General features: G+C 42.5%; 1 protein-coding gene across 1 annotated transcript in view; it reads right to left on the reverse strand.

The window, feature by feature from the left end:
- prickle2b (prickle homolog 2b) overlaps positions 1 to 11887 on the reverse strand; it is an 88867-nt gene extending 76980 nt beyond the window's left edge. The window contains exons 1-2 of the mRNA XM_047583659.1: positions 11471 to 11887; positions 10553 to 10638 (exon numbers count right to left, since the gene is read on the reverse strand). Coding sequence (XP_047439615.1) covers positions 10553 to 10638; positions 11471 to 11512 — 128 coding nt within the window. The 5' untranslated portion in view covers positions 11513 to 11887. The remainder of the gene's footprint in view (positions 1 to 10552; positions 10639 to 11470) is intronic.

An 11887-nucleotide genomic window follows, 5' to 3' on the forward strand; every position in this document is an offset into this window, starting at 1 on the left:
CGCGGTTTAGACAAATGAAGCCTTGGGTTCCAGTGGGATTTTGGGTCTGTAATAAAAACAGGACAAGTCATTAAAGTAATAGGAGAGTCAGAGGGAAACTGTCAATGTATGAGTTTAACCTAATGCACAGAGAGATGATGAATGCCCAGTGCCCTACAGCTAAGAGGGTCTGAGCATTTCACTGTTCTTGTGGAAAAACTGATAATTATCTTGGCTACAAGGATGAAACCACTTGCACAGTGCTGACCTCTCTTGGCCGCTGCAAACATAAAACTAGGCACCCTGCTTTTGCAAAATCCCTACCACTGAGAGCGTCTTCAAAGCACGTGAAATGCACCTAGGACTGTGTGTTCAAACCGTGCTGCTAGCACACCTCTGATCAAGGATTTTCTCTTCCACTCTCACCCCCGACAGGAACAGGTGGCTGGACGGCGAGAACGGGGAGGGATAAAAACAAGAGGAGGAGAGAATCAAAGAGGTCTTTGAAGTGGCGCACTGCATAAACCACCGCTACACCGACCTGGCAGTCTCTAAACAAGACAGATGAGGAGATGCATGGATGGAAGGATGCTGGGAGGAAGAGAGAAGGGGGGAGGTGGGGGTCTGAACGGATGGGGGCGGGGGGTTAGTGAGCTGAGGAGAAGCAGTGATGAGAATGAATGGGCAGAGATTTATGACACTGGAAGCAATGGAAAAGTGGAAATAAAAGCAAGTCACCAAAAAGAAACTGAAAGAAAATAACATAACAGGAAAAAAAAGTTCCATCTATTCATCTTCCATCTGCTGAACGGATACATCAGTCAACACATAGGTTGAAGGCCAGAGAATGTTTTGCTAACAACCGATCAACATTTTAACCCACAGAACAAAAATGCAAACTTTTGCTGGAAACAAGTTGTTAAATGAAATATGCTTGTGGTTTCTCTCTCCAGCTAAACTGTAAAAAGGGATAGCATCAGTCTGAACATCCGCTTAGTCAGCTACACGGTAACGCTGTACATATATCAAAGTACCCCAGAGGATTAATCACATCGATTAATCATCTTTTCCTATATTTTCCTTAAACTGGGAAGGGAACAGAATTTGATTCAGTGTTATCTATTTATACAGCATCATCAAAAATACAAACTGTCTGAAGAGAGGCTTGCAGTAACCTAAGCGCAAAATCCCCAGGACAAACAGCAAAGATAAAACTCCCCTTTAACAGACGCCTTGGCGAGAACCCGGCACTTAAGGGTGAAGCCTGAGGCTGGCTGGGTGGAGACAGAAAGGATAGTAGGGAGGAGTGAGTGAGATGCACTCTACCGTCTCATCCTGTGAAATCCCCCAACATCTACTTAGATGATTGGCACCAACTTTTTTTGCAGACACTCATGATTCCCAGATGAAGTAGTTTCTCAACTTAACTGAACTTATGTGCTGATATGCAACTACTGAATATATTGCCATGATGTTTTGATCCTGTGACCTGCCTGTATTAATTATACTAACTACTACTAAATACTACCGCATCATTCCTAGTATGTAATCATGCAGCTTCAGTACATTTATGTTTATTAAAAATGAACCTAAATGTGTCCTTGGGTTTTGGTCAGTATGTCAGAGAACATTTGTAATAAGTTAGTCTTCCTAAATTCTGTTTTATCACTACCAACCGACATACAATATCACCATAGCCAGCTCAAATACACTCACCGTGGGTACACTGTGGTCATAAAGGGATGGACATGGTCAGCAACAATACTCAGGTAGGCTGTGGCATTTAAACCATGCTCAATTTGTACTAAGTGTGCCAAGAAAAATATCCCCCACACCAGTTCACCACCACCACAAGCCTGAACCGTTGATACAAGGCAGGATGCATCCATGCCTTCATGTTGTTTACACCAAATTGTGACCCTGACATCCGAATGTAGCAGCTGAAATCGAGACTGTTCGGGCAACGTTTTTCCAGTCTTCTACTGTCCAGTTTTGGTGAGCCTGTGTGAACTGTAGTCTCAGTTTCCCAGTGTGGTCTTCTGCTGCTGTTGCCCATCTTCTTCAAGGTTGGACGTGTTGTGCATTCAGAGATGGTATTCCGCATTCCTTGGTTGTAACCAGTGGTTATTTGAGTTACTGTTGCCTTTCTATCATCTCCAAACAGTCTGCCCATTCTCCCCTGACCTCTCACATCAACAAGTTATCTACAGTCCACACAACTGCTGCTCACTGGATATTTTCTCTTTTTCAGACCATTCTCTGTAAACCCTAGAGATGGTTGTGCGTGAAAATACCAGTAGGTCAGAAGTTTCTGAAATACTCAGACCAGCCCGTCTGAAATCAACAACCATATCACGTTCAAAGTCACTTAAATCCCCTTTCTTCCCCATTCTAACAGTCAACTTGAACTTCAGCAAGTTGTCTTGATCACCTCATCCATGAATTGCAGCCATGATGCCTTTCATGATACTATTTCAAATCTAATCCGGGTGTTGGTTTGCAAGCCACCCATGAATCTGTGTGTGGCCATTTAGCCTGCTGACGAGCTGTGCAGTGTGAATTCACTGCGTATGTGGACAGCAGTAATGGATAAAAAAGTTGGTGGTAAAAAGGCCGCTTTATGTAACACAAATGAACAGAAGAAAGGGAACAAATGCACGTGCAGTTCTACAGAGCAGTGATTCCAGCTACAGTAGCTGTGTCTAAAGCTACACACCAGCCACCCAAAGTTCACGCAAACCCCAGTTCCCGAACGAGTGGAACGGTCAGGATGACATGAATTAACTCTCTAACCAGGGTGGGCGGGATGGCATTGTAGGCCTGTGCACAGTAAAGGCTAACTTGCTGTGCATCTGACAGCTTTGAGCCTGCCTCCCTTTATTCTCAGAGACAGTTCAAAGGCAGCTTAGCACGCTAAGCCTTCATTAAGGCATGGATCAGCACCAGGGTAAAAATCGGGGTGAATTAGCATCGCTGGCGCACAAGTCAGGGGGAATTACGGATGTCTGCTTAGGTGAGAAGGGTAAAAACAAGCTAAAAGCCGCACAAGGCTACAAGCACGATGAGCTACAACAACAGAGACTGCCACAGTTGTGCAAAACAGCCGGGCAAATTTATCCTCTTGTCAGTTATTGTACAGTATTATAATGAAAGTGATTTGTCTGTTAACCCTCATTCACTCATCTCAATTCTGGGTAAACTCATGCAGTACATACTACAATGTCTAAAGACTGAGCAGTTCTGGATCTAGACAGTATTTTATGGACATACGTGAAGGACTGCTGTCATAGTCACTCAGTAAGGGGTCAAATGACTTTGTGTGTGTGTGTACCGTGGCATTTTCTGTGTTGACCTAAAAGGACTTTTCTGATGCCTATCAGTCTTGATCCAAGCACACGAGCACCTGTTACTGATGACCTTGATAAAAATGGCAGCGAAAACACTAAAGATGTGGATCAGAGTAAAGCTGCCGGCTTTAGAAGTTGCCAGGAAACAGACTCATACAGCTGTCCCATCCAATAAATCTCTGCATATTAAAGAAAATATGCAGAGATCTGATGAGATAAAGTAGACCATACAATACTGCTGCTGTACCCTGATGCACTTTGTCCAGATTAAGTAGATGTATTTTTTTTTTATAGATTGCAATGTGGTTCATGATGTTTGGGTTCAGTATTATGGTTTATTATTGCACACTCAAAAAAAAAAATAGATTCAGTATGAGTCAATGAACTGCAGGAATTAATTAAACTCTGAAAGAGATTACACTGGCAAAGTGTGCCTGCGGTTTAAACTTCCTCATTTCAGCCCCATTGTTCCAGATGAGATTAAATTAAATAAATAAATTATAATCAAGCATTTTCAAACATTTCAGGGTATTTCTGCATGCCCGTTAAATCAATTCACAATACTTCATCTTTAAATGGGCTCTTAGATTGAATGAGAGCAGTTTTCGTCAATACATCTTCATCGAGCCCCTTTGGTTATAAATCCATGCATACAGATTTTCGCATTAACAGTCTTTTCTACCAGCCAGAGGAGCCCTTTGTGTTTCTGTTGCTACCGTAGAAACAAAAAAGAGGGTGGACCTTAAGGTATGAAATGAATATGTCAATTTAACGTGACGGCCACAGGGTCGGCTTTCTCCCATGTTGTCTTTTTGTGTGGGGTTGGGTTCCCTTTCCTCCTTTCAGGGGGCTGATGAGCAGAGCTGAGTCTTTAATTGACATGTACCACACCTGAGCAGAGTGGTATTTAAGAGCAAGAGCCTACAGTATAAACTAGGCCCACAAGATTTTCTTTCTCTCGCCACTGTCTGACTCACTAAACCATCCTATTGATGCCTTTGCACTTTGTTATTGTAATTAAAAGTATGGTCTGCACTCTAAGAGTCTGTGTTGTCTCCTATTTTGTCACTATTTAAGAGCTGGGTTGTGACAATACTGAAATCTATATGTAAAGAGAGGGATTTTTACCATTCTAGACTCACCGTGGAATCAAATCTCTGGTCTCCTTTGCAGCAGTTGTGATCTTGGACTTGTGCAATCCAGTGACCTTTCTAGAAATAAAGCGTCTAAGTTAAACATGCTTGCCCTCTGCTGGCCACTTTAGTGTGTTTCACCTCAAGAGAAGAAAAAAAAACTGAGCACTGAGCTCCCTACCTACATATTATCTTTCACAGTTTCTCTTGTCTTATCTTATTCTGTTTTAAGTATTTTGCACTGTTGTTCTTTGCTGCTGTAACACCTTAATATCCACAAGGAGATAAAAAAAAAGTCCCATCTTATCTTATCTCGAAACATAAAAGGGAAAAAAGTATGTTGATGATTTGAAACTGACTTTTAAATAGATAAATAGAAAATAAAATTGATTACACCGTTTATTTCATTTCACTAGATATTACTTATTTTATTTTATTTTAATCGAACCTTATCTTATTTTATCTCCCTTTTTACTTGTGGTTTTTAAGAATGTTTCTATGTCCTAGGACAAAACATAAGATGTACAAATGTAAAACAAAAGGAACCACAGCAAAAATATTCAGTAAAAATATAGTTAACTTGCAGCTTTTTTGAGATAAATGAGCAGCCAAAACTTTTCAGTCAACAGGTCGATATGACGGCCGCTGCTGGTATGTTGTTACCATCATTAGTGCTGCAAGTACAAAACACTAGAGGAACCCAACACCTCGCTGGGTGTCTGGTTACACGCCCAGAACCCACCTGGTGGATGAGATGACGCCGTCTGAGGCTGCGCCTCATATCGATCATTCATATAAACACACGATGATCTGATACACCGGCGCCGGATACAGTACACCGACTGAAAACATGATTACAAGATATGTCTAAACCATCCTCAAATACACTGCCAGGTAAGATAAACATCTAACGTAGTGCCGCTGTAATGCACCAACTCAAACGAAGAGATACAAGCAATAGAAGTATTTACTTGCACATGGTATTTAAACAAAATTTCTCATTACTTGTGCTGTTTATTAAAATCCCCAGATAAAGAGAGAAACTCAAGAATACTACAATAATTCAGCCGTGGTCCTTTCTCTCTATCTGTAACCTCTGTCTGTGTCTTTGTGTCTCATCAGACCCGTTCTTTAATTTTTGATGCTGGGATTTCATTGGTATTCAACAGCGCCGAGCGACAGGGCCCCTGGGGATCTCGGCTGGGTTAATGCGTAGACCATCTTAGGTTCTGTGACCGCCATGCACAATCCCCACCAAGGCCAACTTATCATAGTCAGGTCAAACGCTCTCCACCTGAGCGCAGCATGTGGGATTCAAATAGAATGTAATGAAAACGAGGACAAATGGGAGACAAAGTTAGCAGCAAGAAAGCAAAGAGATTGGAAAGGACAAGTTCAGCCGTACACCGTCTGAGAACCTAAAGGTCAGACTATGATTTATATTGCAGGTTCACAGCTCCCCGCGTTTGCATTATCTGTGATCATCAGTCATATATCAGGGGGCCGAAGCCCTGTCAAAATACACCCCCATCAAAATTAATCTTTTCTAAATGACAAAGACAAAACGCGGCATTTAGGTGCTAAAAAGCCAAGCTTAAAAACTTCATCTGCCTCCTGAATCGAACACTTTCACAGATGCGGTCGCCGCCTTCTGCTTCCAAACAGGCCCTCAGAGTGAAAGAACACAGCAGGTTGTCATTCCTGGAAACTATCAAGCAAGGAGGGCTTACCGTCGCCATGCTAATACCCAGACAGGGGTTTAGTGATAAATCTACATGTTTCAATTGTTTGACACCGACCACCAATGGCTCCTCGCTCCCTCCCCCCTCGCCCTCAAACTGAGTCTTCTTCTCCGCCGCAATAGCCGGCAGCCATTCATATGCCTGGGCGCGCTGACAGTTTTATTTGCCAAGCCGTCTTGTTAACACGGTGAATAGCGCGGCCGCCCTGTGTTATGCAGATCAGAGCGGGTTACCGAGGGGACAGACGTCAGTAAGCCATTCAGGGCCAGGTTAAAACTCAACCCGTCCTCCTCGTTCCGCAGCAACTATCCTCCCCTTCCTTCTCTTCAACCCCCTCGGCGCTGCTTTCAGCCAGCTAAAGTTACAGCTAAAGCCCCACTGCACACAACGACGGCCTTTGTCCGGGAACCAGTCGGCTCCGGTGAAAAACCTGAAGCAAACCTACTGCCTTAAATTAAGTTTTATGCTTTGCTGCTGGACAGAGGAAATGAAAAACTGCTAATGCCAGGCCCTCATTGCATAAATCCCCCCCAGCGTAGGGATGTCTGACTGACCTGGCCTACCGTGACACTAGCAAAACAGGTTCAGTGTAAGCTTTTAGGCGTTACATTAGAGGGTGCAGAAGAGGAGGAGGAGGAGGAGTCATGTGATCAGGCCGATCAGATAGCGCGCTCGCACTCAAGGCTCATGTTAATAAGTCTGGTAATGAGTCTCATTAGCACAAGGAAAATCAATCAGGCCAAAGGCGGGAATTAATAATTTAGGAGGAGCATGTTGTGCATGGAGAATTTCCTGCTCCTATTGCTAACCTGCCCAGAGCAGCCAACTCAGTTTACCGAGTAATGCAACACAGGCAGCCAGGAATCTCAAACGCTTTCTTTATCTGTCTGTTTTGTAGCCACATCAGGGCAGGCAGAGCTGGCCGGCATTTTCCAACTTCCACCACTTTAAAGATCCCAAAGGGCACAGAGACGTCATGGATCTTTTACCAAACCCTAAATGTGGATTAACATTTAAGTAAAACAGGATTAAGATCAAATTCTTGAAAGTAGTGTTTTGGTAGGCCAGGGAGATGTTAAATACCCAACACTAGACTGGGTCTTGTCTTCACCATGAATGGGAAATGCCTCAACACACTCTGTCAACTTATTACAAAAGACCAGTGTGACACTCACGCAGGCGCTTGGCTTACTGGAAGTCGTTTCGAGGCAGTACGGAAGAGAAGAGAGAAAAGGAAGAAATGGAGGGGAGAAAAACGTTGAATATTTAGAGGAGCTTTAATATTTCAGCAGATTCTGTGGCAAACCCACGTTAAAAGTGTGGAGACGCGTGGATGTGTGTGCTCGCGTGTGTGGTTACATTCACTGTAACTTAATTATTCAGTGAGATCTCGACTCTCCTGCGTATGCCTCAACAAGCAATGTCAACAAACTTTGCATAACCTAGTGACGAGGCTAGTAGGGTAGTAGTAGTAGTAGTAGAGTTGACTAGTGAGGCTAGTAAATTCAGATATCACCAGTGACTCTAATCTGACCACTTTTTTCCAGTAATTACTAATTTAACTATTTTTACTATTTCCAAACCACTTATCTAAGATACTGTGCGTTACTCGGGGAGTGACGCCATGTATGCGACAAGTTACGTTACAACTGACGTGTAATACCACGCAGCGACAAAAACGTAAACAACAATGGAGGGAGGAGAGAGATGAACTGAGATTTCGAGCTGGTGGTTACGTAGTGGTTAGAGGCACAATTTGGAGGCCAAAGGGTCAGAGGTTCAACTCCCTGGAAAGAACCAGAGCAAAACCAGTAAGTTGTGGAGAATTGAAGAATTTTTGATTCAGATTTTTTATTTATTTTTAGTGTAGGGGATAGCGGCTGAATGTAACTAATAACGTAACTGGCAATCTAACTTTTAAAATCAAGTAATCAGTAAAGTTGTTAAGATACTTTTTAAAGGAGTAATCAGTAATCACTTATAGCTATTACTTTTTCAAGGTAACTGTGGCAGCACTGGATATCACACAATGATACACAATCTATAAAATACTGTGAGAGGTGACTTTTGGTGAGTGTTCCCTGCTGCTCCTCGTTATTCAGTATTGCTTCTAGAGTGTGGTCTACTTCAACTGGAAACCAACCAACAATAAAACATATGTCCAAAATAAAACAAATCTCTGTAAAAAAAAAATAAAAAACTGACAGATTTATGATGACATTTAAGTCCTTAATGAGGTTATATGAATATTTATTTAAACTGATATGCTGGCCGCTTTAAATTGAACTTGTTGGCTTTTTTTTTTTTAAATAAAATGACACCAAACTATTTAGGGGGGCTTAAGAATATTTTAGGGCGGCTTTAGCACCCCCTAAAACAGGCCTAACGACGCCACTGGTCCAAACATCATAGGACTCAAAGGACGTCTCTGAAACAACAGCAGCTAGAGGTCACATTGCCTTAACCTGTGATAACAGAGTACAAAAAAAAGAATGAACAGCACAAGACGACCATCAGGGAACATGCCGATACCACTAACCATAAAACACAGCTGAGCCTATGCTCAACACTTTGGGCAAGTAAAGGAAAAAGAAAAGTTAACAGAGTGGTTACAGTTCATCCAGGGGACCTCTGTGTAAAGAAAAAAGGGAAAAAGTAGTGCAGTCTTTCCAATAACCGTAAAAATACTTCACACAAAACTACAAACATCACACTCTTTGTGGTGCTCAAGGAGGAGGAGGGTCCAACTGTAGTGGCAGCTCAACCAGTGGTTTATGAGAGAGGCAAACATCATCAACACCATCCACAGTTCTACCTCTAGCAAGGCTGACATGGAGCTCACCAGTACCAAAGACGCCATTAGTTACTTTGAAAGAATGCAACAGACCACAGCTACCATCACCATGACTTCAAGTCAATTTGAAACCGCTCTGCTGCCTTTGTTGACCGAGCAACAGATAAACAGCATCTGGTATGCGACAAGACGAGACAGTACACCTGTTCCATTCATCTTCCTATCTCTGACCTCAGGGTCACTTAAAGTCCATTACATTCCACAACACGCCAATGCTTCCGTGCTGGAACGGAAACACATTTATATTTTTCCGGAGAAAGAAGCAGGAAATTCTTTCTATGTTTTCTCCCCAGAAATAAACACTTGTCGAAGCTGTAAAATGGCTTTTTTTAACCACTTCAGCACACAAAGCGGGGTTCCTGAAGTCTGTGTGTCCACTGACATTTTATCCCAGCTTGTTGGAGGGGAAAAGTTTACTTTTTATTGTGAGACGGCAAAGGAAAGCAATTTAAAGGCCGCATTCCTGAGCCCGCTGTTGCCCCTGTAATAGTTTACTTTACAGCAAAAAGAGAGTTTACGGTTCAGGCACTCCCCTCCTATTGTGCATGCCCATCTAGAGTCAAAATGCCTGGCAAATCCACGGCTGCCATGGCTCCCGGATGAGGCGGCTCCAACCTGCCTGACTTTTCTTTCGCCAGCACACAACAGCCTTGCGTGGGCCTTTTCAGTCGCGTGTTGAGCGGGGGTCAAAAATTCAAACTCTGTTCAACTTTTTGATTTCTTTTCTTCAGTTTTCAGTGTTGCCGAGCTTAAAAAGCTGGACCACACTCTTCACCAAGTAATCCTCAACGGACCGGGTCAAGCAGCTTATTTTGTTTCGTGAATACAATGCGAGGATTTGTAAGCAGTACATAATACGCTTTGGGGTTTTGCCGTTTCCACAAATTGTGCTCCATCAGCCAGTATACAATAAAATGAGATGTGGTGTAGCTCTCTAATAAGAAAATAGCCGAGTGACTGGAAGCTATAAGAATCAGATGACACTGATAAACTAACTCAATGCGGTCCTACACCTTATGCAATGTTGTTGTTTTTTTTCCTGTTGCATTCCTGTAACAGAGTTGCACACATTACTCACATTTTTAAACCAACTAACTACATGCACTTTGCAGCACAATCACTTCTTTTGATATATCATGTGTTTCACAGCATAGGAACATTTACGTAGCCGGTAGAAGCAGAAAGCCTGAATGAATGGTCTTTACTGTAAAAGCTATTATCTTAAAGCACACAAGAGCAGAACAATGGCTTCCTCACAGTATCATGCGTGGCTGATTCTATTCACAGCACCAAGCATCTTCATGCTTAAAGCCCCTCCACTTGAAGAAGGAACCCAGGAGTATAGAGGATGGGATCTTAGCCAAACTGGTGGCGGAATAATTAGCTGCAGCAATTTACTTTAACTCTGTTTGTGACTTAATTCAATGATGTGTGCACGTGCATTTTAACACTGGTGCTCAGTGTGATTTCGGTGCACGGAGCGAAGCAGTGCCGTACCTCCATTTGTGCAGGGCGAAGCCGGGGCACTGTTCTCCACAGGCTATGCAGGGCTGTCCTCTCTGTGGCTCATCTGCAGGGTTCAGCTTGGGTTAAACACAAGACACAGAATTAAGAGGTCACAACTGGCAGAATTAGATACAGTAAGACTGCTTCAGTCAGTAATTAATTGTCATTTTAGAAAAATCCTACAAAAAAGTTCAAATCATCAGCAATGTTGCCACTTCAACTCACATTTTGAATTAATGTAACCCCACGACATAGGACGATATACGATACAGGAGATAAGGTAGGGACCCCCACCTACTACATGTGTTCTATATTAAACTCGGCCTAGTGCTATTTATGAATGTACAATATTATTATCATTTTGCATTTCGCTATCCCTTATCCCTTTACAAAGATATGTTGAATTCATGTTAATGCGTGTTGAAAGAAATTTAAATTTGTGGGGGAAAATTTTAAATATATATATATATATAAAAATGCCTAATCAACCAAAGATTCTGCGACCTCCCTGCAGTGCCTCCGTGTACCTCTTAGGGGTCACGGACCTCCTGTTGAAGACCTATGATATAGGACATTGTAAAATAAACCAGGAATGAGTGTTTAAAACTGAATGCAATAAAAAACTGTTGCTGTTTATAGCACCAGGAGAAGATGCACAACTCACTGCAAATACTAAACTAAACTAAACTAAACTAAAGTAAAGTAAAAACAACCTATCTCTCATCATGATTTTCATCATGAATCTTGTGCCAGGGAGTAATCTTAACAGCTCAGATGATACTTGATCCCCTTAGCTAGGGAGGGGACTGGTGGGACGCACAACAAACAAGAATAAATCGCATGCGTAATCGTAGGAGCGAGTTAAAACATGCGCCATGGAAATCATCAAAGTTTGACTCGCCAACCTACCGATCTGCTAGAATCTCTCCTCTTGGAGACGCGGCTGAACATGACAAGCTGAATCCAGGACACTGAAGCGAACAGCCGTATACTTCGCACAGATGAAATTGGAGACTCGTCCGTTTAGACAAAAAGAAAAAAAAGGAACCTCACAGTTTGTCCAAACGCAAAGAGCCGTGGTTACACTCTGTCCTATTAACCCTCTCATTAATGAATGAAGCTGCACTGTTCCGGTTAGCAGCTCCACCCTGTTTCCTCTCAGCCAATAGAACATGGGTGGAATAAAAAAAGAAAAGAAAAAAAAGACAAACTGTAATTATATTTGGATGAGGCCAGAGAGCCACTGGTAAATGACAGAGCGAACGAGTTGTGTCCACCCCATCATTCAGGAAATAAATGTTTTATGTCCGTCTTCAAGCTGCTTCC

The sequence above is a fragment of the Mugil cephalus genome, chromosome 4 (assembly GCF_022458985.1).
Source record: "Mugil cephalus isolate CIBA_MC_2020 chromosome 4, CIBA_Mcephalus_1.1, whole genome shotgun sequence".
NCBI classification, from domain to species: Eukaryota; Metazoa; Chordata; class Actinopteri; order Mugiliformes; family Mugilidae; genus Mugil; species Mugil cephalus.